This window comes from Pistacia vera, unplaced genomic scaffold, assembly GCF_008641045.1.
Source record: "Pistacia vera cultivar Batoury unplaced genomic scaffold, PisVer_v2 Contig550, whole genome shotgun sequence".
Taxonomy (NCBI): Eukaryota; Viridiplantae; Streptophyta; class Magnoliopsida; order Sapindales; family Anacardiaceae; genus Pistacia; species Pistacia vera.
Genome location: NW_022196391.1, coordinates 254,540 through 278,147, shown reverse-complemented (window position 1 = coordinate 278,147; position 23,608 = coordinate 254,540). Strand labels below are relative to the sequence as shown.

Below are 23,608 nucleotides of genomic sequence, written 5' to 3'. Positions count from 1 at the left end.
CAATGTGAAGAAGACGGGTAAAAAGAGAGATCGTTCTTTCTATAAACACCCCTAAAGTTGTGATCATTTTCAATACACCCCTAAAAAAAGGGAATGGTAATTTTTTCCAATATGTATAAACTATTTGTGCTGCAATATACAATAATGTAACAATTCAATTCTTACGTGTCAAATAAAACTAAATCAAGTACAGTATATCCATTTATTAGGATCTAAATAACGTATAAATACACATAAAATGAAGCGAAGCTACATTATCGCCCAGTTCAAGGAAGTTTTAACTTATGGGAAATTACAATATATACCAGCATTTCGACTGAAACGAAAGGGTAAATGCACAGATGCCTGTTTGATTTAAGCTACAAGAGGAATTCAGTGACGTTTAAAACACACCTGCTCCATTGATAGCGGATAGAGAATCTTGGGAAATTATAACGATGAAGACTTCCAGAAGTCAGCTGGCTTTCGATGCTGACATAGGAAATTGTATTGAGTACATGAGCAAAGCTACCATTTCATTACTACAGACTTTCAACTGACATCATTAACAAAGTCACAAAAATAAAGCTTCCTATCCATGCACCCCACATGCATTAGAATGAGAATTGGAGAGAACAAAGGACCAGGCAAACCACTTAAGTAACAGGAACTAGGTAGCTCAGATCAGACCGGATACACAGTGGACCGAGGTTTAACCAGTCATATACACTAAAGATATAACAGATTGATATTTTTTCAGTGCTTGTAAACAAGCACAAGTTATGTATTTCTCCATACATAAAAAAACTAGTTCTCGGCAGTTAGAAAGTAGAATATAGGCATTAATTAAGCACCCAGAGGATGCGCCAGCCTTCATCCCCAAATTGTTGTCCCCAAGTAGGCAAGCCTTGAAAATGACGCTAGAATCAAGCATAAGGACCCATGTTGCGATCTTACAAAGGGTTGGCTCTTGGGGTTTACAAAGGTTTGGTAGATAGCATTATCTAATAAGCTAGTTTTTTCTGGGTAGTTAACAAGCATCTTACTTGTGATACAATGTTGTGATGGTATTGGGATTACGTCAGACACTAATCAATAATGTTCTGGTTCAAGTTATTTTCAATATATTAACAATATAAAGCCCTCACAAAATATATTGAAACTTTACCTTTGCAATTGGCATTTTTGATCTCACTGAATCAATTAATGAGAAATCAATATCAGCTATAGCTATCCCTGTGGACAATCGATCTGAAACAGGACAAACCAGATTTTCTAATTAACACAACATCTATGCTAAATTCATGACAACAATAAGCGAAACAGAAGATTAAATAATTAAATTCAAGTTTAAATTTTTGATGCCAAAGACAGGGAACATGTGCGTAAAAGATACTTTGTTTATACAAGAGAACTTGTCCATACCAGGTAATCGACCTACAATTTTTCCCCAAGGATCAATTATTAGTGAGTCACCATAACTTTCTCTCTTATCATTATGCTTTCCAGCTTGTGAAGCAGCTATAACCTGATAAAACAATCATCTTGTCATGATGAGGTCACAAGATAACATATAAAATGAGAAATTAATGAATTTTGATTTGTCCTTCAACTATTTTAATATGAACTTTGGACGAACACCATGTTATTGAGTTTAAAGCTTGATTAAAATGAGATGAGATGAGATGAAAATAGATCCATACATAACATTGAGTCTCAATTGCACGTGCACGGAGAAGAATCTCCCAATGTGCCTCACCAGTTACTTTTGTGAAAGCTGAAGGTACCAATAGAACCTGCATATTGCAATAAAACACATGCGAAGTTTTAGATGCCAAAGAGACTAGCATATTAAAACATTAGGAATCTTACTGTGCTTCCTACCATACTAAAACATTAAGATTCTTACCTGTGCTTCATGTTGGAACCTGAGTTGCTGGTAAAGGTCGGGAAATCTCAAGTCATAGCAAACCGTCACCCCTAAACGCCCAAAGGGGCTGTCCACTGCCACAACATTCTTGCCTGAAAGCAATATCTTATTAGATGCATGCTATTACATTTCATCAATCAGGTTGGTCTACCACTTGAATGAAAAATTTCCTTTCTCAAAAAAGAATTAGGGAAGAACAAGTATCAAGAGTAAAAGATCTAGATCAACAAGAAGGCACGATATATTTATCTAGAAATCTGAAAAACTGGTTTTATTCTCTTCATCATCCATAAATCTACAAGCTTTTAGTTACAGGGACACTAATGTCAAAAAAATTTAAAAGCAATTTTAAGTACTCGGTGAACCAAATGAATAATAGCATCAAGCCAACAATATATGACAACACTATTGGATCATGAATTAACTGGTAGATTATATACATAAAAATTCCTAATAATGAAAAAATTTGGTACTCTAGATGTTGGGATGCAGGATTTCCGAGCAGGGACATAGGTTTTCTTTTTTTTTTTTTTTCTTTTTTTTCTTTTTCATTAGACACATAGGTAACTGGTTTACCTGCCTCTGTAAAGCTACTTTCTTTGTATGATCTTCCACCAGGAACATCCACATCAAACCTTCAAAAAGAAAATAAATATTTTATTTAAATCATCATTTCAAGAAACACATATCATGACAAGGACTACAAAATTATTAAAACCGAGAAACATAATACATCCAAGAAAGCTCAATTAAAATGGCACACAGTCAAGGAAAGTGATTAAAAAAAAAAAAGTAATTCTGCCACATATAGTTCAAGGAAGCTTTTCAGAAATGAAATATGTATTTCTTGGTTCACCAAGATTCACTTCCTTCCTAATAGGTCCTGTATTTCCTTGCTTTCTTTTTATTAACCCTTATTTTGGTATCTTTACTGATCTGAGACAGTTTGTAGAGCTAAAGACCAAGAGGCCTCCGATTACAATTTCAAACACCTTTCTATAATTTTCTGACCATCAATGTTTCACCCACTAGCTAGAACCATCATTACCATTCAACTGTCTCAGCCATCTGAATCACCATCTTTTCCATTGGTAAATGACAACAAATCAATTTTCATCCTTGGCCATGTTACCACCATCACAAATCTCCATTTACATTGTTCTACGTGTCAAGAAAACCATTTCCCTTTTGTTATGTGAAGCGGGAAATGAAGGCTGGGAGTAAAGAATGAAAACTTCTGGTCATGACTACATATATGTGGGAATAGAAGGTAATGTCTGGCTGCTATGGTTGGAAGATGGAAAAGAATAAAAGTTGCAGCACCCAAATCAAGGCACATTTGTCCCATCAGGAGTCTACACATTTGGGGGTTAATATAATCATATAAATTTGTACTTAAAGCAGACATTCGGAAAAAGAAACATAACCTGAATTTGGGAGAGCAAAAAATTAATAGTTTTAACCAAAAGCAAGCAAAATTAACTTTTAAAACAAATTGCAGTAATGTATATTTATAGTTTCTCCATACTAATGATCAACCAAACAAATTCTCTTAATCAAACCTGAAAGTCAACTATCTTACAAGTGAATTTTTTTATAAGTGCTCCTAATGTTCCCAGCATCATCAATCACAACATGTGTGTTAGACAAGTGTGCATCATCAGTTCCCTTCTCTTGGAAGCCTCCAAGTGACAACCAAATGCTGGATTCTCTGTAATTAATGAATGAGAAGAAAGTCGATTAGATGAATGAAAAAACATAAAGATTCAACGTGTGAGCACACAGCATGCAAAACTCTGGCATTAAATCAAGAAAAGTGAAACTAGAAGCAAATAATGAAAAAGGAGTAAAGGTGACAGATCAGTAATAAAAAATGAAACATTAGCTAAACACCTTGCTAAAGAGCAGTATTGTTGCATTATTGGCCCATCTAAAGGTTCCGCAACTTTAAGACTGTCCCCATCCTTGGCACCAACATAGGAGAAGTTCTCGGGAAAGCAAAGTAGTTTTGCACCAGCAGAAGCTGCTTCCTTGGAGAAACAAACACTAAAAAATTAGTTAAATGGAATTATACACAAACTATTACATAACCAATATCAAAACAGCAAAATAGTACCCTAATAACTACTTCTCAAAAATTGCCACTATCATTGATAAATTGACATTTTACGTGATGACATAAGAAACAGTATAAAGAAGCTTCCCAACATAGTGCAACATCACTAAAAAGTGACACGAGTATATCATAATACAATTCCCAGAAGCAGTATCTAAAATATGAATGTTGAGCTTGAGTTCTCCATGAACAGTTCTCGTTTCAATTTTGTATAATATTTTACATGCATTTGATAGGCATCACCAAGAGTATCATAATACAATTCCCATTTTATTATGAATTCATATTAACACAGAATTTTCATTTGGTTAAGATGGATAACTTTTTCTCTTTTGAATGATATAAAAATACACATGTCAATTCCCTACATGCATTGATAAATCTAAGATACGGCACAGTTCTAAAAAGGAACTCACAATTCAGTCTGAGATTACAGTTAATTCATTAATTACAAAAAAATATAAGTAGATGCTAACTACAAGTAGATGTAATATCAAAGTCAAGCAATAAACGTTACAGAAACAAACAAAACCAAACAAATTTTAAAAAATGCATAAAACAAAAATTTGCAGTGATGATTGTTTTACTTTGGCCAGGCGAGAGCAGGTAGCGAAGTTGGCGGCAAGGTCATTAATTGACGTCATCTGAGCGACGGCCACTCGGACTGAGTTGGCGGCAGCTGCCATGGCTGACTCCGAATCGCCGGCACGTGACTGCACAGATATTGAGTTTAAACGTGAGCGGGTTGTGAGTGTGTGTTTGGGTTTAGGTTGGGTTGACGATAATCTGACCGTCCTGAGAGGAAGAGTGATGCGAGTTAGATGGAAACAAAATGACATGTCGTTTGATTTGAAGAAACTAACTCTAGCTTTTTACGGCTCGTTGTTTTTGTCTTATTCCACGCCCTAAATTATTATGTAATTATTAATTACCCCATTTTGTTACTTTTTTATGGTGACCCCTAAGTTTGTCTCCTATGTTAGTTCACTCCGTAGTTTTAGTAGTTTCTATAAGTTAGGTCAACTCATTACAAAAACAAGAGAACACGACACATATTCCCAGCCGAAGTTTAGCGAAATTAATTGCATTTATTTTAAATTCTCACCATTAAAGTATCTTGTTTCCTTTATTTTAACATATTTCTAACTTTTTGCTATAACGCAGTACATATTAGCATACTAAAGTGCGCCAGCATTTTATTTGACAAAAGATTGGTTCATTTAGCAAAAAGGCTTACGTTAGCAATGCTTAAGCCGACAGTTTTTGGTTTTTTTAGCCGATTCCAAAGTTCAAAATCACATCCGAGATCACCGTTGAACTCCTTACAACCTACTCTACAAAATTCATACATTCATTTGCTGACCTCACTCATTGTTTTTTATCACCTCTAATAGTCACTAACGATGTTAGTTTAAGGATAAAAATCTAAGATAAATGTAATTATGGGTATCAACTTAAGTCAGCCACCCAAAAAAACAATTAGGTGACCATTTTAATTTTTCCTTTTGTTTCTGATGCTTATTGCAGTATCCATCCTCAATTTTTTTTTCCCACAGTTTTAATATTCAGTTTTAAAGAGGAAAAAGAATATAAATTTATTTATTATTTACATTCAAATGGTACTATTATGAAAGAAACTCAATAGTAGAAATGTGAACGAAGTGGCCCAAAATTAAGTTTACTAGAAGTTGAAGTTGAAGTGAGATGGAGTATATTCTAAAGATTATTCCAAAAACAATTTAATATGTCGTGAAAAACAAAATTACTCCGAAAATATTTTTGTTTTTGTTTTTTTCTCAAAGGGAAAAAAGTTTTTACTTTGCTATATTAAGGAGAAAAGAAGAAGAGCAAAGCAGCAAAGCTTGCCTAAAATGGTGGTTTGTTGGAGGTCAAAGTCAAAACCCCAGGCAATAAATTAGAAAGCCAAACTGAAAACTTCAATTTCCAGCCAAAAAATAAAATAAAATACCCCCCAAGAGATTTTTCAATTCATGGGTATTTCAAAACGCAAGTTTTGTTGCTGTGTAATTTCTTCTTCTTCTTCTTCTTCTTCTTCTTCTTCTATCTTGGTTGTGCAACAATAGAACCTATCACAACTTGTTAATCTCAGTTTCAATCTCTCTCTGTGTTTCTAGATCTACCCTTTTGAAGAAAAAACTTTTTTTTTTCAAACGCCAAGACTGATAAAACTTTCAAAGATTGGTTCTTTGTTTGTTTGGTAATTTTTAGGGCATATCTAATGATGGGGTTTGGGATTTAAGGTTTTTAATTGGAGGATCATACAATTTTCTCTTTTTGATTCACAAGGTATGTAGGAAAAATTACGTCTTTTGATTTATTATTTTTTATAACTTTTGGTGTATTTGGATGATTATGTTGTGCAATTTGATTATATACCCATTGATTTCTTTGATGCCTAATTGGTTTTACAATTTTTGTGTTCTGTAATTTTTTTCAAGTTTTGGAATATACCCACCGCTTTGTTTTATTTTCATTGTGCAGATTTGTTTTACCTGCATTGATTCTCGTTTTTAACTCATGTTCTGTAACGGCTGGACCTACCCATCAACTTGTTTTTGCCTCTAAGGTCTTTAGGTTGATGTTGTTTGTTTTGGTCTAAAATTCATATTATGCAAATTTTGTACATATCCCTCTGTTTGATTGATCTCTAGTTGCAGTTTGTTTTGTTTTTCTAATGCATGTATAGATTGATCATGACTGTGTTTTGATTTATGTCTAATGATTGATTTATCTGTTACCCCTTTTGCAGATTAATGTTGTCTGCATCCATCAATGTGTGTTTGTTATGTGAAACTTCTATTATGGGGTTAAACATTGAGAAGAGATCGGAACAGAAACTGTGGTTTTGTAAAGTTGTTAATATTGAGTTGATGAATAATTTGATTGCTGGATCATTTGGATGATAATATGTAAGTCATGGTGTCAGCTGCATTTTTGAAAATTGTTTCACCTTGTTGGAAGCCTGTGGTTGAGGGTGAAAATTCTAGTGATGGAGAAGGTTCTGGTCAGGTTGATGGATTGTTGTGGTACAGAGATTCAGGACATCAGGGTAGTGGGGAATTTTCTATGGCAGTAGTTCAAGCCAATAGTCAATTAGAAGACCATAGTCAATTAGAATCAGGGCCATTGAGTTTGCATGAATCAGGTCCTCAGGGAACATTTGTTGGTATTTATGATGGCCATGGAGGTCCAGAAGCTGCTCAGTTTGTAAATCAACGCCTTTTTGACAATATCAAGAGTATGTTTTTCTTCCTCTTGTTCAGTGTAATATTGAGTTCATGCAATTTGTTACTACACTATTGGCTCCTTTGTTGCATCGTGTAAATTTGGTCATTTTTATGCTATAAAAGGGAGAAGAAGTATAAATGATAACTTTAGAATTTAGATACTCCAATGGGAATATGTTATGTCCTTTCTCTCTCTCTCTTCTAGGCAATAGTATCCGTTGCCACAGCTTAATGAAAAGCTGAACTGAATTTAGGTTTTTGATGATTTATTACGAATTGAGAATAGATATGCTAATGCATCTATGGTTTAGCGAGCTTGAGAACTGTTTTACCCCTTATTGTCCTTGCTCTTGAATTTTTGTTGGTAAATAAAACGAAATACATAAATATCATGAGCTAACCTGCAATCTGCATATGTAGAGCCCACATAAAACTTGTAGCTATATTTATTGACCACAAGAATTTGGGGAAGATGCAAGATTTTATACCAATTTGTAAGTACACAACCACTAGTCCATGTTGAGTGTCAATACTCATGGAAGCTACCTCTGGAATAGCCAAATGAAATTGGTTTTGAATGTTGATGGTGGCTTGAACTCTAGATTCACTCTCTCTCTCTCTCTCTTTGAGTTCCATTGACATTTTTCCTCAGTTTTGGTTTCCAGTGTTTAGACTGCTAATGCATACGTTTACTGACTTGACAGCTATTCATGATGCAGAGTTTACAACTGAAAGTTATGGGATGTCCGCTGATGTTATCACTAAAGCATTTTTGGCAACAGAAGAGGAATTTCTTTCTCTAGTGAAGCAGCAGTGGCTAAGGAAGCCACAGATTGCCTCCGCTGGTTCATGTTGTTTGGTAGGTATAATCTGTAGTGGAATGCTATACATTGCAAATGCAGGTGATTCTAGGGTGGTATTAGGAAGACTGGGAAATAATGTTAAAGAGGTCAAAGCTATCCAGTTATCAAAAGAGCATAATGCAAGTATAGAATCTGTGAGAAAGGAATTACACTCGTTGCATCCTGATGATCCACAGATTGTTGTTCTAAAGCACAAAGTTTGGCGTGTGAAGGGTATCATACAGGTAACTTTTTGAGGCTTTATAATAGACGTTTATTTACTTTTAATGGTTTATCACCATTCACTTTGTTATATTTCTTAAATCCATCTCTGTATATTATGTGTTTACATTGAATTCTCTATACCGATGAGTGATGAGTGCTTTGACCTACCAAGCTACAATGTTTGAATAAGAAGCTCAAGTTATCAGCTTGGACATGTTATTGTTTATCATTGAATTTCTGACTGATTCAGAGCAAATAGAATACTTGGGATATTCATTATATTTGGACCACTAATGCATGCTGACAAAGTCAAGTATAATTCATGCTTGAAAAGATTAATACCTTTTTCATTTTTTCTTTATTTTTCTCTTGATATGTAATTGGTGGAAATGATTTATGCATGACAATAAGTATGATTTAAATTGTTTTTTTACCTGTGTCATGATTAAATACACAAGAGAGGTGCTCTGTTGATAGAGCTTTGTTATGAATTGCAGATTTCAAGATCCATTGGTGATGCCTATCTGAAGAAGGCAGAGTTTAACAGAGAGCCTCTTTTACCCAAGTTTAGACTGCCAAAGCCCTTCCATAAGCCAATCCTTAAAGCAGAGCCAACGATATTGGTGCAGGAACTGGACTCTGAAGATCAGTTTCTTATATTTGCATCAGATGGCCTATGGGAGCACCTAAGCAATCAGGAGGCAGTTGACATTGTCCACAACTATCCACGTAATGTAGGATATTTATTTATAGTTTTGAGTTATCTATGTATTTTTGTTGGTTATTTTTATTAAGGGTACAACTGATGTTGGGGTTGGATGACAGCTAATGTTTTAAGAACAAGTGGCCTTCTTTGTTTCTTTGACTCTATTACATACAGAATTTATAGCATGTCTCGTTTTTCTATTTCAAGTAAAAGTTTGAAGGTAAACTATCCTGTAGTAGTAATGTTAATGTGTGTAATCCATTAATTATTATTCCTGCAGTACCTGAAATGGTTTCTTTCCCAGAAAGTCGTTTGTTTATGCTTTTCTCCCCCATAGAAACATTTTATTACAGTATTGCTTGTATTTACTACATTACGGCATGGCAAGCTTTTATTATTCTCCACATAAATATGTTGTATGTATGTAAAGTTCAGTTATGAGTTTTCTATTTTTTAAGTTGTGTCTGAACATACTCCCATCTTATCCATTTGAATGCAGGGTATTGCAAGGAAGCTTGTGAGCGTTGCACTACGTGAAGCAGCAAAGAAAAGAGAAATGAGATACTCTGACTTGAAGAAAATTGATCGTGGGGTGAGGAGACATTTTCATGATGATATTACGGTCATAGTTTTGTTTCTTAATTCTTATATGATCAGTCACAGCTCCTGGGATGGCCCGTTGCTTTCAATTAAAGGAGCTACTGGTGGTATGTGTGGAAATGCCAACACATAGTTCAAGAGGTTCTAACTATCCCTTCATCTTTGTTTTCCTCGCTTGTATCAAAACAATTTTTTTCAAAGATTGGACATTTGGAAAAAAAAGTTCCAATGTATAGCCACGGATCTTGGAAACTTATTTTCATAATGTTGTAAGAGACTATGTGGACATCGGTTGACAGATGAAATGCCCAAGAAAAAATCTCTTTAGAATTTGTTTGTTGATTGACTGATGATAATTGGAAAAATGTTACGACAGCTTTGGTCTCAACTAATGCCTGAAGAACATAAAGAATATCGCCCATAAGGTAAGGGTAAAACCTGTGGATAGAGTTTCATTTCGTTGCCTTTTCAGTAACTCCACAGATTATCAAGTGTATCACCATTGAAGGTGACCTGAAAGCAAGAAGAGGAATAGTTGATCATGAAACAATTCTGGTTATCATCAAAATGAATAATCATGACATTGTTCAAAACCTGACTCGAAAATACTGATTGATATTATACTATTTAAATTTCTGTAGTTAGTTTGCCAGATGTTGCATTAACTTTTTCTCTGATTTGTTTTAATGCTCAATGTTCTGCCTGTTTTGATAGAATCAAAGTTTGATGTGCCTTGCTTTATAAGCATCGACTAACAATGAATGAGGAAGTTTTGGTTCAGGCTTTGCTTAATAGATAGATTCTCATTCTTTGGAAATTAACAGTAGTATGAAAGTTTTTTTTACTGAAAGTGATTGTCATTCTCTCATCTCAAGAAGTCTTACCATAGAAATTTGTAAGGCTCTTTGAAAGCAAAAGATTGCTTTGGTAATGGCTTTTGAATCAGCTAGAGTTTAGCTATTGTTTTGGACTTGTTTTCTTCTGTATATGTTTTTTTTTATTTTTTTGTCTGTTAATGCCATTTAAAACCAAAAAAATGGATTGCCCTTTAGCTTCTCCGTCTTCTGAGAACCTCAAGAGAGCCCACCAAAGCTCTCAGCATGGGGAATAACTTTGTCTCTTACCTTTTCATATTCTATAAATAATTCTTCAAGAGGAATAACACAAAGTTAAGCACAAATGAATCACCATCGACAAAAAGTATTCTGGGAAAGGGCACTTTGATTGGAAAATATTTTCATTTTGTTTGGACAATAATGTGAAGGGATAAAGATTGTTGTTTTACAACTCAATCTTACAAGTTTTCCTTTATAATCCTGTTGTGGTAGTCCATAATTTGATAGATAGACTCATAGCAAGTAGTATAACTCATTTATAAGCTAATCACATTGGGGTTGGGAGAGAAAGTATGTGAGATTGGGTTGTAAGTGTATGTAAAAATAGAATCCTTGAATTTGTTATCAGATCCCACTTGTCCTGTTTTTTTATGCTTTCCAAGAGTGAAAAAAAAAAAAAAGAGAATAAAAGGAAAATCAAATTAACATGAAAATATCTTCCGGTACACAGAGCATTTCCTTTTAACATTAGCACTGCCTGTAAGCCACGAGGACAGAAAATGGTCCAAATTTTCTGGGAAAATATTTTCATAATTTAGTTACATGACTTAACATACCAGTTATCACTTATCACCACTCGTGTCCCGATCTGCCACTTCACACTTTATATATAACTCGTGTATAGCAACAGTCATCTAACTTTCAAAACTTCGCCAAATCAAACACAAGAATTGATGGCCACTTTATCTCTAAGCAACACTCCCAGTACGAGTGTTTCGTCACGCCTGACGTCTTCACTTTCTTTCTCTTTCTCTCCTTCTCTTTCCTCCAAGAAAAATATTATAAGACTTCCTCAGCTTCAAGCCAATCTTTGCTTCAACTGTTACAACAACACTCTCTCTAGTTTACCAGTTAAGAAATCCAGAGTTAGCACTTGTATATCTGCAACAATGGCCGCCAAGTAAGTGAATTTTTTTCTGTTTTTGCTTCTTGAAAATAAAAAATAGAAGTGGGTTTGAGGTTCTAAGTCTTGTTATGCAGTGTTGTGCAAGAGGTTTTGCCTCCAGCTCTGGATTCTACCTCTGACCCTCCTGCAGTCTTCGATGGTACAACAAGGTAAACTCAGCATTTAGTTCAGTTTCTTGTAATTTGTGTTTCTTTCAATATTCTGATGAATCTGAATAGGGTTTGTTTTGCGTTTTTATGCGTTTGAAGGTTGTATATATCGTACACTTGTCCATTTGCTCAGCGTGTGTGGATTACCCGGAACTGTAAGGTTGTTTCTGAAACTCTGTGTTGAGGTTATTGAAAGAAAAAAGAGGAGAATTGTATGTTATTAGTTATGATTTGGCTTTGTAATTACATGAACAGCTGAACTGAACTATAAGTCAAATAGTTGAAAGACTTTAGTTGGGTGGAGGTTTTCATTTAATTTTATTCCATCAAAATCTTACACTTCTCTTTTTGTTTGGTATTAATTTTGGGGAGCAGGGATTACAAGAGAAGATTAAACTGGTTCCTATTGATCTGAAGAACAGGCCTGACTGGTACAAGGAGAAAGTTTACCCAGCGAACAAGGTCAGTTTGCGGAATGCAATAGACTTGGAGGCTGCGGTTTTGTCATTTGTAACATTGAAGAAACAGATAGTTGTTTTTTGGTTTCACGTATAGGAAAATGGAAAATTGATCTCTATTATGCCAAAAACATATTGTAAAAGGGTAATTTTCAGATATCATTAATTTCCACAGAACATGAAAAGATTCTTTGTATAATTGCTTTAGACTTGTAGAAATCTGGCAAAGTTAACACGAAATTACTAGTGATTTTGATTGGAAACTTTGATACTAGGTGGTGGGAAGTAATTAAATGGACAGAACTTGAAACCTAGAAATGAGATTTATTCTTCTATGCATTGATTTGCGTGGAGTTCTGCACAGGTGCCATCGTTGGAACACAATAATGAAGTTAAAGGAGGAAGTCTTGATTGATCAAATATGTTGATAGTCATTTGAAGGACCGTCACTTTTTCCTGATGTAAGATTCGAAGAATACTCTTGTATACTGTTTCCAGCTCCATTTTTTTTAAACACAAAAAAAAATTAAATGCATATTCCCTGAATTTTAGGATCCAACTAAGAAGGAATTTGCAGAGGAGTGTTTGCCTACACTGACACATTCAGTAAAAGTGTGGTTTCTTTCATGAAAGGAGATGGAAATGAACCTGGTAACTTCATTGAGTTGCACACTACACTCCACCCTTGCTGCTATACATTATTATACTCAAAGTATGCCTCATCATATCTGCTTATGTAACCATAAAGAGAAATTGTATCAGGTGCTGCATTTGATCATATCGAAACGGCCTTTCCAAATTCAATGAAGGGCCTTTTTTCCTTGGCCAGTTCAGCCTAGTAAGTCAAAAAATTTATTTTTCGCTTTTTTCCAATTACTAGTTTGATTCTGAAAATCATCTACTGAAAAAAGTTCAACACAATCTCTCTTTTTTGTCTCTTTTGTGCATGAATGAATTTGTTATGCAAAGAAAATTAAGAAGTTCTAATTAGGGTTATGTATACAGGTGGATATAGCTTATGCCCCATTCATCGAAAGATTTCAACCTTCTTATTGGAAGTAAAGAAGTATGACATAACCGCTGGCAGGCCTAAACTGGCGCTTGGATTGAGGTACAATACATAACCCTGTTATTTTCTGGTTTTCTTTTTGTTGCTGCAGTTATACGAGATGTGATTTTGTTTCAGTAGGATGACTTATTTTTAGTCTCCTTCAAACCAGAAAATTTCAATAAAAGTCAGGTTCCTATATCATGCTGAGAAATTTCTTTAATATGAAAACTCGAAAGCTGAACCTTTATAAGTTGGCATGAATCGACTGTAACTAGAAACTGAATAAGTTCTTCTAAATTGAGAGATGATGTTCAATTAAGCACTGTCAAACTGCATTCTCTGAAGTGGAAGGAGAAACCATGCTTTATGTCAGTATTTAATTATAATATACTGTAATTAATGTTGTGCTGTGCAGGAGATGAACAAAATGAGGCTTCAATCAAACCCGGCGTGATCCAAAGGAGCTTGTTGAAATCTACAAGCAACGCTTCGCGGTATTTGCTCCTTCAACATTGAAACAAATCTGAATTCTATGAATTGGTTGTAGACGAAAAAGATGTGCTAATTTCTTCTTTCAAATTCATTTTTTTGCAGGCTCATCTCTGAACTGTGGGTATTCCAGCCTCACCGGTCAACCTCATAATCAGCATGATAAATCGCTTGAACCTGCAATGTCTACAATTATCTTCTATTAAGCTTGGCTGGAATATAATTACTGGGGAGATAATGTATTCTATTTAAGCTTGAACATGATAAATGTATTGTATTTTTATGTAAACTGACACCAAGAGAGTTATAAGTTCTCTCTATCGAGTTTGAAAAGAAAATAAAATGGTTTTGTCCGGTGCAAATCATGTTGTATTTCTTCTCTTAAACACGTATGAGACCATTTTTCCTGAAGGAAAAAACAAAACAAAGGCTCTCCGATTTCGCAACATATGGAAATCCCCTTTGACTAAATGACATTGCTTTCAGAAGGAAGAAAAAAGTGTGGACATGTGAAATACACGTAGCACAATGTCTCTCATACAAATGATGAAAATGTATCGAAGTATGCCCATGATAATCTCTGAAAATTTTAATTGAAGGCAATATATAACAATCAAAATTAAAATACTTTAACTACCTTTTACAAGCCGAATCAAACAATGGCCTTTGTGAAACTAAGCTATTTTACAAGTTTCCCTTAGATAATTCAGTTTCAAGCTCTCTTTCTTCTCCCTCAAAGAAAATATAAGACTCTTCCCATGCTCTAATGTAAACTCTCCTTCACTGCACCAATCAGAAATCCTCACTTATTTCATTAAGAAAAGACAGCCGCAGGGCGAGAGTATCAGCAGCAATGGCAACTGGGTAAGTTGTTTGCTTTCTTTTGTTCTGTAGCGTAGCGTTTGCGCTTTTCAACTTTTAAACTCAACTATTAATGATCTTTTTGTGTGCAGAGAGGAGTGTGCAAGAGGTTCTTCCTCCAGAACTCGGGTTAGTTCAGACCCGCCTCCAATCTTCGATGGAACAACAAGGTTTGTTTTACATATTCGATTCTCTGGGTTTTTGCATAATAATTATACGTTGGCAGTTAAAACAAGCAGAATTGCTTCACTGAAGTCTTGTTTTGTTGAAGGTTGTATATCTCCTACATATGCCCTTATGCGCAGCGTGTTTGGATTGCCCGGAACTGTAAGGTTACATTAACTTCTGTTTGTTCTTGGAAAAACTTTTGTAACTCAACCCAACTAGCCTAGTAGTAAAGATATAATGGTCAATATTAATTTTCTTTCAAAAAATCCTCTGGGAAAGCAGGGTTTGCAGGACAAGATCAAATTGGTTGCAATTGATTTGGAAAACAGACCTGCTTGGTACAAAGAGAAAGTCTACCAGCCAACAAGGTGAGGTTTATCCTCAAATTTGGAACACAAATGAATCAATAATTGAAAGACATCATCTCTATGGATTATTAGAAGATATAGCAAAACTGAATTTTTGAAGATTACTATATTCAAAATGCAGTTCATTTTCTGTTTTCCTTACGGATTTTTGTGAAACATTATGCAGGTACCATCATTGGAACACAACATGAAGTCCACGGCGAGAGTCTCGATTTGATGAAATATTGACAAACATTTTGAAGGTCCTTCATTGCTTCCTGATGTAAGATTTTGGAAACACTTACATTACTTATTTTCAACCTGATTTCTTACTCTGCAATAATAGCTCATACTTTGAATCATATAGGATCCTGCAAAAAGGACTTCACCGAAGAGTTGCTGTCTTACTCTGACTCATTTAACAGAGCTGTGATTTTTTCACTCAAGGAGAATAACTGAAGCTTGTCGGTTTTAACACTTTCCGCTTCCAGTTTTTTGTTCACTATGTTCAAACAAAATAACCCTTGACTGCATTAGGTGCTGCATTTGATTACCTTGAAAATGCTCTTTCCAAATTCGATGATGGACCTTTTTTCCTCGGACAATTCAGTGTGGTGAGTACAAATTTTTCTATTCAGTATAGCACCAGAATTGGATCTGCAAATGAAGAAGAACAATGCAGTAATGAATTTTATCATAGTTTCACAACTGAAAAATAGCTAGAATTTTTGTATGTTGTCATATCCAGGTAGATATAGCTTATGCTCCATTCATTGAAAGATTTGAACCTTTGTTATTGGATGTGAAAAAACATGACATCAACACAGGAAGGCCAAAATTGGCAGCTTGGTATCAGGTACAACTTTTTTAACATTTATATCTTTCAATGTAGTTTTGAACTTGAGTTCAATAAGTGGGCATATCATAACTGTAAATTGATGTTTGTATAGGCTATGAGAAAGACGAGGCGTACGAACAAACGCTGCGTGATCCGGTGGAGCTTGTTGAAGTGATCAGAGAAAATTCATGGTAAATTTCCTGTTTATCAAATTTTGAGTTCTCCAAACGTTGGCAATTTAAGGATAAGAGATCTCCTTTCTTGATGAATTTCTTCTGCAGGCTTAGCTCTGACTCCCACTCCGCGCCTTGGTTATTTTTCTCTGATATCACAGTTTGTATTTGTAATATTCAGTCTGCATGATCCAAATGTGGATTTGATGAATCTTTTCTACTAACTGTGAGGGGGGCGGGTTAAGTAGGATTACTGGGATTATGTCATTTTATATTATTGATTACCATTGGTGTCAAGTATATAAGATGCCAATAATATTTAAATACCAATAGTGGTTACTATGGTAATATCAGAAGTAATCTGATTACCTCTATTTTCTTAGGTATTCTGAGATTATCAGGGTATCTTTTTTTGTTACAATTTTATCACTTATTAATAAAATTTTGGACAATAATACTCCTACTTTAAAACAAATTTACATTAATATTCTATTTCAATTTTACCTTTGTTAATTAAAATTTGGACAATAATACCCTCATATTTAAAAAATTTACAGACCACCACTCACCTGCCACCACCGCCACTGCCATCCAACCACCACCGTCGACAGCGGCCAACGACCACGGACCGTCGCCAAAAAATCGTCGGAGTCCCTGAAAAGGAACGAAATTCCGTGAGAGGCTCGGAGGCTTCGCTGATGGCCGAAAACGGCCACATCAGGCTTGATATGGCCGTTTTCGGCCATCAATATGGCCAGAAACGGCCATAGCGGAGCCTCTTGGTCAGGTGAGGTACTCGCATGGACTTTCGAAGACATCCGGCTGTGGTTCGCGGTGGCGACGAGCGGCGCAGGAGGTGGGGGTGATTTTGTCATAAATTAAAGTTTTATATAGCGGGGGTGTTTTAGCTAAATCTGAAATATGGGGGTTAAAAGAAATTATTCAAAAATTAATAATAAAAATAACATTATATTATATTTAAAACGAGGACAAATTAGTAATTTAAATAACGTACCCACCAATTTATTCCCTATAACCAAACTATTAATATAACATACCCACTAACCAACCAAACACATTTCTTAAAGATTCTCAGTAATCTTTCAAGGTAATCTACTTTCCAGTAATAGCATTCCGAACCAAACGCCTCCTGAATGTAATTTAAGTCCCACTAAAACGATTAATTGAGTTGGATAATCACCAATCATTACAGACTGTTTTTTCATGATAATTAATTTAAACATCAATTAATTCTTTAAAGAGAATACTACAGTTACTGAAGAATTCGTGCGAAATGACATGACACAATCCTAACCGTTGATTTATTATAAGTTAATATTAATCAATGGTAAGATTTTGCTATATTATTAGTGCATAGATTCAGTGTGTAATTTTCGATAACTCTATTATTTTCCTTCTTAAAAAAGGGATAAAAAAATTTGGGGGTCCGCTGAAACAATGGTGAAACCTGCTCTGCAGATAATTTTCTAGACAAAAGGTTTCCGAAATATTAACCAACTTTCTGATTGACAGTTCAGTAAAAAAAGATAATACTAAGAATATACTGATACATGTCACAATTCAATAAACTAGCAACAGAAAGATACATGAATCTCAATTGTAAAACTCATCTAGAAGTTCCTTTACTAATCAGGAAGCATGTGATTAAGAAATACAATAAGAAATGAAGTTTATAAAATCACAATCAGCCTCAATTGTGTATTGGGTCAAACTCCGGATAATATCTGAAAAAGATAATCTAAAATTGTTAGATTTATCGCCCAATTTATGTTTCACTTCATAAATTCAACTAGAACATATTCTTTCAACTCCAAGGCTGCATTTCAGTAAAATTACCGACTACAAACGTGTTTCCGGCAGAATCCAATCACTTGATTGCCCAGTATGCTCTCGAATTGTCTCCAAAGCTGAAACCCCCCATTGGGTCAGAGCAAGAACATGAAATTGGAGATGGGAAAAATCTTGTTTTCAAATCTACATCATTACACTCCTCAAAAATGGGGATTTTTTTAGATTTCGAACTATATTCTGCACTTTAAAGTAACTTATATATGCACAAACTCTGGGAAAGAACTTCTTTCCCTTGATGCTTATCTGAAGAACCCTGCTTCAATGTCTGAAGATAATAATAGAAAAGGTTTGAGAAATACGGCAGCACCTCTGCACAAACCCAGGCAAGGGGGTTCATGTTAGCTAGCATAAAGCAGGGGTCAACTGAAACTACTTGAGCAACACTTTTGATATCTTCCCCATATACACGGCTAAAGACCATAAGGAAAGCCCCGCTGAGAGATAAAGCAAAGCAACACCAGAACCTACTAGATACCATGGCCCTCCAAGACTGCATAATAACAAAAAGATAAGAGAAAACATGTCAGAAACTTTATGCTATAATTCATAAATTCCTCTTTGGAGAACCACTTCTTTCATCTTAATCGTAGAAGGAGATATGTACCTGCTATCTCGAGTAGCTAGGAGGATGATCAGTGCAATCATCTGTGTTGCAGTTTTCCACTTGCCCAGATTATTTACCGCAACAGCCTAATAAGAATATTGTAATTTGTGGTTAATAATCAACCATTTGTCTTTGGGTTAAAAAATTCAAATGCCTCTACATTTTAGAAATGTGAGAGATAATGAGCTGGCTTGAAAGGGCGAAAAAAAACCTCTAAAAGCTTAGCATTCTGAGAAGCAGCCCATTCTCTAACTGCAGACATGGTTATCTGCAAAAAAAAAAAAAAGTTGAAAAACTGATTTATAAGGCATTCAGTATCAATTTACACAAGATGTTAGAATGTCAGACAAGATGATATATATTTGTTCACATGCCACGTAAATGCATCAGCACAAAGAGAGACACAGACCGACAAGGCTTGTTACAAGTTTACAAAACCTTCAACAGGATGCTCATGTCACATTTACAATTGAAGTATTATTTCAAGGGGGAAGGGGCAGGGTGACAAGGCAATAACTTCATCATCAATAAAATTGCTGACAATTGAAATTTGCAATGTCCTTAATCACAATGGAGATCATAAAAACTTCAGCAATAGTGACTTAAATAGCATTAAGACCTTGTTCTTTAAGATCACTATAACTCTCATCATTATACCTAAAAATCAAAAGCTTCATAGATCAAACACCAAAAGGAAGCTACAAAAGGAAATTTTGAGGCTAAATTACTAAAACGAACATAAGAAATGAGCAGAGCAGAGAAACACATGCACTGCCTATCATTTTACGAAAAAATTTGTAGTACATGCATCTTAAGTAGACAAACAAAATACATCCATTGGGGTTATGGAGAGATGATAAATAATTCATAATGCATAGTACCTCTCTACCAATTATTGCAATTGAAGGTACAGGCAGTAGCCACGGCACTTGCCCAAACGCTGATATTTCCAAAGGTCTCGTACACAATAAGACCAATGTTGCAGCAACCATAAGCTACATAAAAAGGTATAAAACCAAATAAGAATCCTTGAATAATATTTCTCACAACTTAACCAAGAACATTCATTAACTTGACTGGCTTGAACCATTAAATTAATATTTGGTTACAAAAAATAACAATACCTTATCAGCTACTGGATCCAAAAAAGCACCAAAAGTAGAGCCCAACCTCATCTGAAACACATTCAACCATTGCGCCATAATCAATAGTAAAAATAACTACACAAATCTTTAACTTCTCCTCTATAATTTTAGTATGAACAAGAAGATATACCTTGCGAGCAAGGTAACCATCAAGCCAATCTGTGATTGCAGCAGCAATAAAAATACTGGTCGTTGCAGTCCTTCCCCACCAACTATCCACATAGAAGGCTAGACAGAAACATTATCATGTTAGTATCATCCAATGCACGGTCTTCGCAATAAATTCAATTTCACAAATTTCAGTGGCGCGATAAGCAATCTATAAACATGATTCAGAAAATGCACCTCAACACTTGACAATTCAAAAGCATCACGTAATATCAAACTATGCAATTGATCAATATCAATAAACGTTTTCTCTAAGTAACGAGCCCTGATCGAAATATATATGGCTTGATTCACCAAACTATAATTCATAAACTAGATCAAAATTAATGCGAAAGTTAGATCTAATTCCGTCAAGATTGACAAATAAATAATACATTCCTGTTAATTTATTAAGAAGAAGAAGAGAAACGTACTGCCAATGAGGAGCGGCACGGCGGCAACGCGACCGAGCGTTAAGATAGTAGGTAAAGTGAGCACCTTAGAAGACGGTGGTGGTTGTTGTTGTTGTTGTTGATGCGGCATTGACGGTGACGGCGTTGTATTACCGTACCAATCACCACCATTAACGGTCTTCTCATTATCCGGATCCATGTCAGTGACAATATCCGACCCGGAAGGAGGAATGGGATTTAGATTGGACCCGGAAAAGCCGGCTTTATTAAAAGGGGACGAGGAGGGAGTGGGAGTAGAAGAGAAGCAAGTTTTGCTGCCACGAATCATAGTAAAAAGGACGGGTAGGTTTTTATTATAATTAGGGAGGGAGCTAACGTGCGCCGCGAAGGGGGAATGGGCGCAGGGTGTTATCCTCCACCAGTTAGTGCGGGTGTACGGGATTGGTGGTGGTGGGGGAGCGGCGGTGGTGATGTGGCGCACCAGTTTGTAAGGGTTGGTGCTGAAGGGAGAAGCCATGGTCAATTTAAGATTGAGACCCGAGACGGGCATGGTCGTAAACTTAGTATCAGAATTGGTAAAGTTTTGTTTTTTGGGGGGTGATTTTGATGTTTTAAAGTGGATATTTTTAGTGTCGGTCTCGGGTCGGCCCTTCGCTGGATGAGAAAGTTTCAGGTGTGACTCATACGATCGAATACTCTTTCATTCGTAACACCTTTTATTAAGTTCTGATTGAAAAATTAAATTCACACGTGTCATCGTGTTAGTGCACGAAAGGACGTATGGCTATGTTTGCTGCCTCACTGGATTTTTCCCTTGCTAGATGGTTATTTATCTGGTTACCCTAACCTTTATATAGATTTTGTCCACCTTTCTCATTTTTTAATTTTTATTTTCACCAAAAAAAGTAGCTTTAGCCTCTCCTTTGATATTTGTTGTTTATATAATAATATCTATTTGGTTGGGTTTATCTACAGTCTATTTATGATAAAAGCTTAAAATTAGAGTTTTTCTCGTGAGCTTAGTTAATGTGTTGAAATTTAAAAAATATCATTATTCCTTTTTATATAAATTTAATGTGGTTTATTCTTATATATTAAAGTCAATTTTAGTAAATTAACACTATAAAATTTCTTTTACAGTTTTTTTTTTGTAACAAGAGTGTTCGGGCCAGTTTATACGTACTTCAACTAATCATCAGAGTCTATTGAACACCTTATAAGCCTAAAATACCAAGTAAGTCATAATGTGGAAGGTAGCCTTAAGATTTGAACCCAATAACTGAATGAAATGAATAAATATTTTTGACCATCAGACCAACCCCTTATGATTAATTTCTTTTACATTTTCCTAACCAAACCACAAACCACCTTTTCATAAAAGTTATATTTTCATAAGTCTTACTCCAATAAGCTCTTTTTTAAGGAGCTATACTCGAATAAATTATATACCAGGACCATGAATCAAGCATATCATATTTATTAAAAAAATTATATGGTTAGTGTTATCTATTATAAGTATTATATTGTTAATTATGTTATCTAAATAGATGAGTATTATTGTTAAGAGTTTTAAATTTATTGAGATCAAGAATTAACGTTTATCTTAAGCATTCTATTCATTAGTTTATTTGCAGTAAGATTCTTCCTCAACTTCTCCCTACTTTATTTGCTTGGGTTGGTATTTTTTTTCTTTATTGCTTTATTAATTTATTGCATTTTAATATATTAAAAATACTATCAAATGTCATCCTTTAATTCTAATGTCATAAGCGTTCAAGGTTGGATTGCGGTCAAAAACCAAACCACCAGGCCACCAACATCCAACAGCCACCTATCCTACCGACACAAATCCACTAAATAAAATGTTTCTTTCTTATTTATCACGTCATTAATCGTTGGATAATCATAAATTGTTTATGCAATTGATTTTTAGCAATTGATAATCTCGTTAAATTTACAAGTTATTGACCTTATAAGTTACAAATTAAGGTTAGCAGGAACAGATTTACTTGAGAGTGTACGGAGACTTCAACCGAAAAGATAGATAGAGGGTTTGGATTTTAAATGGAGTGGTTATAAATAGGAGTGAACATGGGTAAATGGTAGAACTAAAATCGGTCACTAATGGGATCGGTTTCGGTTTTTAAAAATTAGAACCGAGAGTTTCTGGGTTTGATTCTGATTCCGATTTCTACAGTGCTAGAATAGGAATCAGAACCAAGGTCTGGATACCCAAGTAGAAACTGAGACTAAATTGTAATTTTTGTAAACTATTAGAGGTGTATTTATAATTTTTAGGGGTATATTTGTCATTTAAAAAAGTACGGGGTAATTTAAATTAATCCGGGCACCCGAAACCATAATCGGAACCTATGTTTCAAGTTTAGGTTTTAAATCTTAGGAATTGGTTGGTTCTGGTTCTAGTTTCAGTTTCGATTCCTTAAAAAAAATGCTGAGTACCTAGAATCGCTCGTGGTGGCTTGATAGTAAAAGAGTAAAATGAAGTTTTATGAACTTCTGAGTTTGAGTCATTATCAAACATTAATTAAGGTGGTCACTGAGATTTTTATTTGATCGATAATTTTATTATCACGGGGTTAAAAAAAAAAAAAAAAAAAAAAAAAAAAAAGTTGGTTATATTTTGTAGTATACGGCAGAGAGTGAGTGACATTTAACATGTGAATGTGGGCGGTGAATTCGTTAATTATAGTTTAAATAGCACGTTTAATTGCCCACTAGACAATATGCCCATTTTATGCATTGAACCCAGTTTCTTCTGTATAAAGTAACCATAAAGTTTAAGTCACAAGAAAATCGCATACTTTTCATTTATCCACCTTACGGATTACAATGCCCATACCAACCCATATCCCGCAACTATACTTTTTCTTTCTTTTTATCTCATTTTTAATTCCACCAAATAATAACCGATAAATAATCCAACCATACACATTCTTACCATTAATTGTGCGAGGCGGGTATACTATAATCATAAGACAACAAATAAATAAATAAAATAAAATTATTAAATCCAGTCATTTATGACTTAATAATGAGAAATAATTACACTAATAAATTGTGAATTATTAAAGACTTCTAAAGCAAATAAACACTATATGGTCTATATATATTAGAAATTAACAAGCATACAAAATCTTATTATTTGACCAAATTTTATAATGTTGTTACATAATTTCACATGTTTGGAATAAGAATCGTGCAACC

At 34.7% G+C, this 23,608-nt stretch overlaps 3 protein-coding genes and 2 pseudogenes across 5 annotated transcripts; 3 read left to right on the top strand and 2 right to left on the bottom strand.

The window, feature by feature from the left end:
* Positions 1 to 173: 173 nt before the first annotated feature.
* Positions 174 to 4,882, bottom strand: LOC116107969 (nitrilase-like protein 2). The gene is made up of 9 exons (XM_031394255.1): positions 4,613 to 4,882; positions 3,803 to 3,939; positions 3,492 to 3,620; positions 2,486 to 2,544; positions 1,889 to 2,001; positions 1,683 to 1,775; positions 1,405 to 1,507; positions 1,148 to 1,230; positions 174 to 471 (listed from the first exon to the last, which is right to left on the bottom strand). The coding sequence occupies exons 1-9, from the start codon at positions 4,862 to 4,864 to the stop codon at positions 430 to 432; spliced, it is 1,011 nt and encodes a 336-aa protein (XP_031250115.1). The 5' UTR covers positions 4,865 to 4,882; the 3' UTR covers positions 174 to 429.
* A 963-nt stretch (positions 4,883 to 5,845) lies between these two features.
* Positions 5,846 to 10,363, top strand: LOC116107944 (probable protein phosphatase 2C 38). Of its 3 annotated transcripts, none has more exons than XM_031394217.1 (5): positions 5,846 to 6,332; positions 6,796 to 7,284; positions 7,978 to 8,360; positions 8,838 to 9,069; positions 9,546 to 9,722. In XM_031394217.1, the coding sequence occupies exons 2-5, from the start codon at positions 6,963 to 6,965 to the stop codon at positions 9,581 to 9,583; spliced, it is 975 nt and encodes a 324-aa protein (XP_031250077.1). In that variant the 5' UTR covers positions 5,846 to 6,332; positions 6,796 to 6,962; the 3' UTR covers positions 9,584 to 9,722. The 3 variants fall into 3 exon arrangements, with proteins under 3 accessions (XP_031250077.1, XP_031250075.1, XP_031250076.1); XM_031394215.1 differs by having other exon boundaries at positions 5,850 to 6,332; positions 8,838 to 9,074; positions 9,546 to 10,363; XM_031394216.1 differs by having other exon boundaries at positions 5,853 to 6,332; positions 7,993 to 8,360; positions 8,838 to 9,074; positions 9,546 to 10,363.
* Positions 10,364 to 11,273: 910 nt separating this feature from the next.
* On the top strand, positions 11,274 to 14,192 carry LOC116107961 (annotated as a pseudogene).
* Positions 14,193 to 14,367: 175 nt separating this feature from the next.
* On the top strand, positions 14,368 to 16,535 carry LOC116107980 (annotated as a pseudogene).
* Positions 16,536 to 17,765: 1,230 nt separating this feature from the next.
* Positions 17,766 to 20,972, bottom strand: LOC116107958 (CDP-diacylglycerol--glycerol-3-phosphate 3-phosphatidyltransferase 2). Its single transcript, XM_031394240.1, has 7 exons — positions 20,405 to 20,972; positions 19,954 to 20,051; positions 19,803 to 19,853; positions 19,560 to 19,673; positions 18,890 to 18,946; positions 18,679 to 18,764; positions 17,766 to 18,564 (listed from the first exon to the last, which is right to left on the bottom strand). The coding sequence occupies exons 1-7, from the start codon at positions 20,931 to 20,933 to the stop codon at positions 18,444 to 18,446; spliced, it is 1,056 nt and encodes a 351-aa protein (XP_031250100.1). The 5' UTR covers positions 20,934 to 20,972; the 3' UTR covers positions 17,766 to 18,443.
* Positions 20,973 to 23,608: the final 2,636 nt, after the last annotated feature.

Excerpts from the sequence above, each read along its gene's own strand:
- LOC116107969 (XM_031394255.1), bottom strand. The coding sequence starts at position 4,864 with ATGTCATTTTGTTTCCATCTAACTCGCATCACTCTTCCTCTCAGGACG. Across the intron at positions 1,508-1,682 it reads CAATTGAGACTCAATGTTAT|GTTATAGCTGCTTCACAAGC; the intron begins GTATGGATCTAT and ends TTGTTTTATCAG. Across the intron at positions 472-1,147 it reads CAAAAATGCCAATTGCAAAG|CATCGAAAGCCAGCTGACTT; the intron begins GTAAAGTTTCAA and ends TTCCTATGTCAG.
- LOC116107944 (XM_031394215.1), top strand. The coding sequence starts at position 6,963 with ATGGTGTCAGCTGCATTTTTGAAAATTGTTTCACCTTGTTGGAAGCCT. Across the intron at positions 7,285-7,977 it reads CCTTTTTGACAATATCAAGA|CTATTCATGATGCAGAGTTT; the intron begins GTATGTTTTTCT and ends CTGACTTGACAG. Across the intron at positions 9,075-9,545 it reads TCCACAACTATCCACGTAAT|GGTATTGCAAGGAAGCTTGT; the intron begins GTAGGATATTTA and ends ATTTGAATGCAG.
- LOC116107958 (XM_031394240.1), bottom strand. The coding sequence starts at position 20,933 with ATGCCCGTCTCGGGTCTCAATCTTAAATTGACCATGGCTTCTCCCTTC. Across the intron at positions 18,947-19,559 it reads TTGCAATAATTGGTAGAGAG|ATAACCATGTCTGCAGTTAG; the intron begins GTACTATGCATT and ends TTTTTTTTGCAG. Across the intron at positions 18,765-18,889 it reads AGAATGCTAAGCTTTTAGAG|GCTGTTGCGGTAAATAATCT; the intron begins GTTTTTTTTCGC and ends TATTCTTATTAG.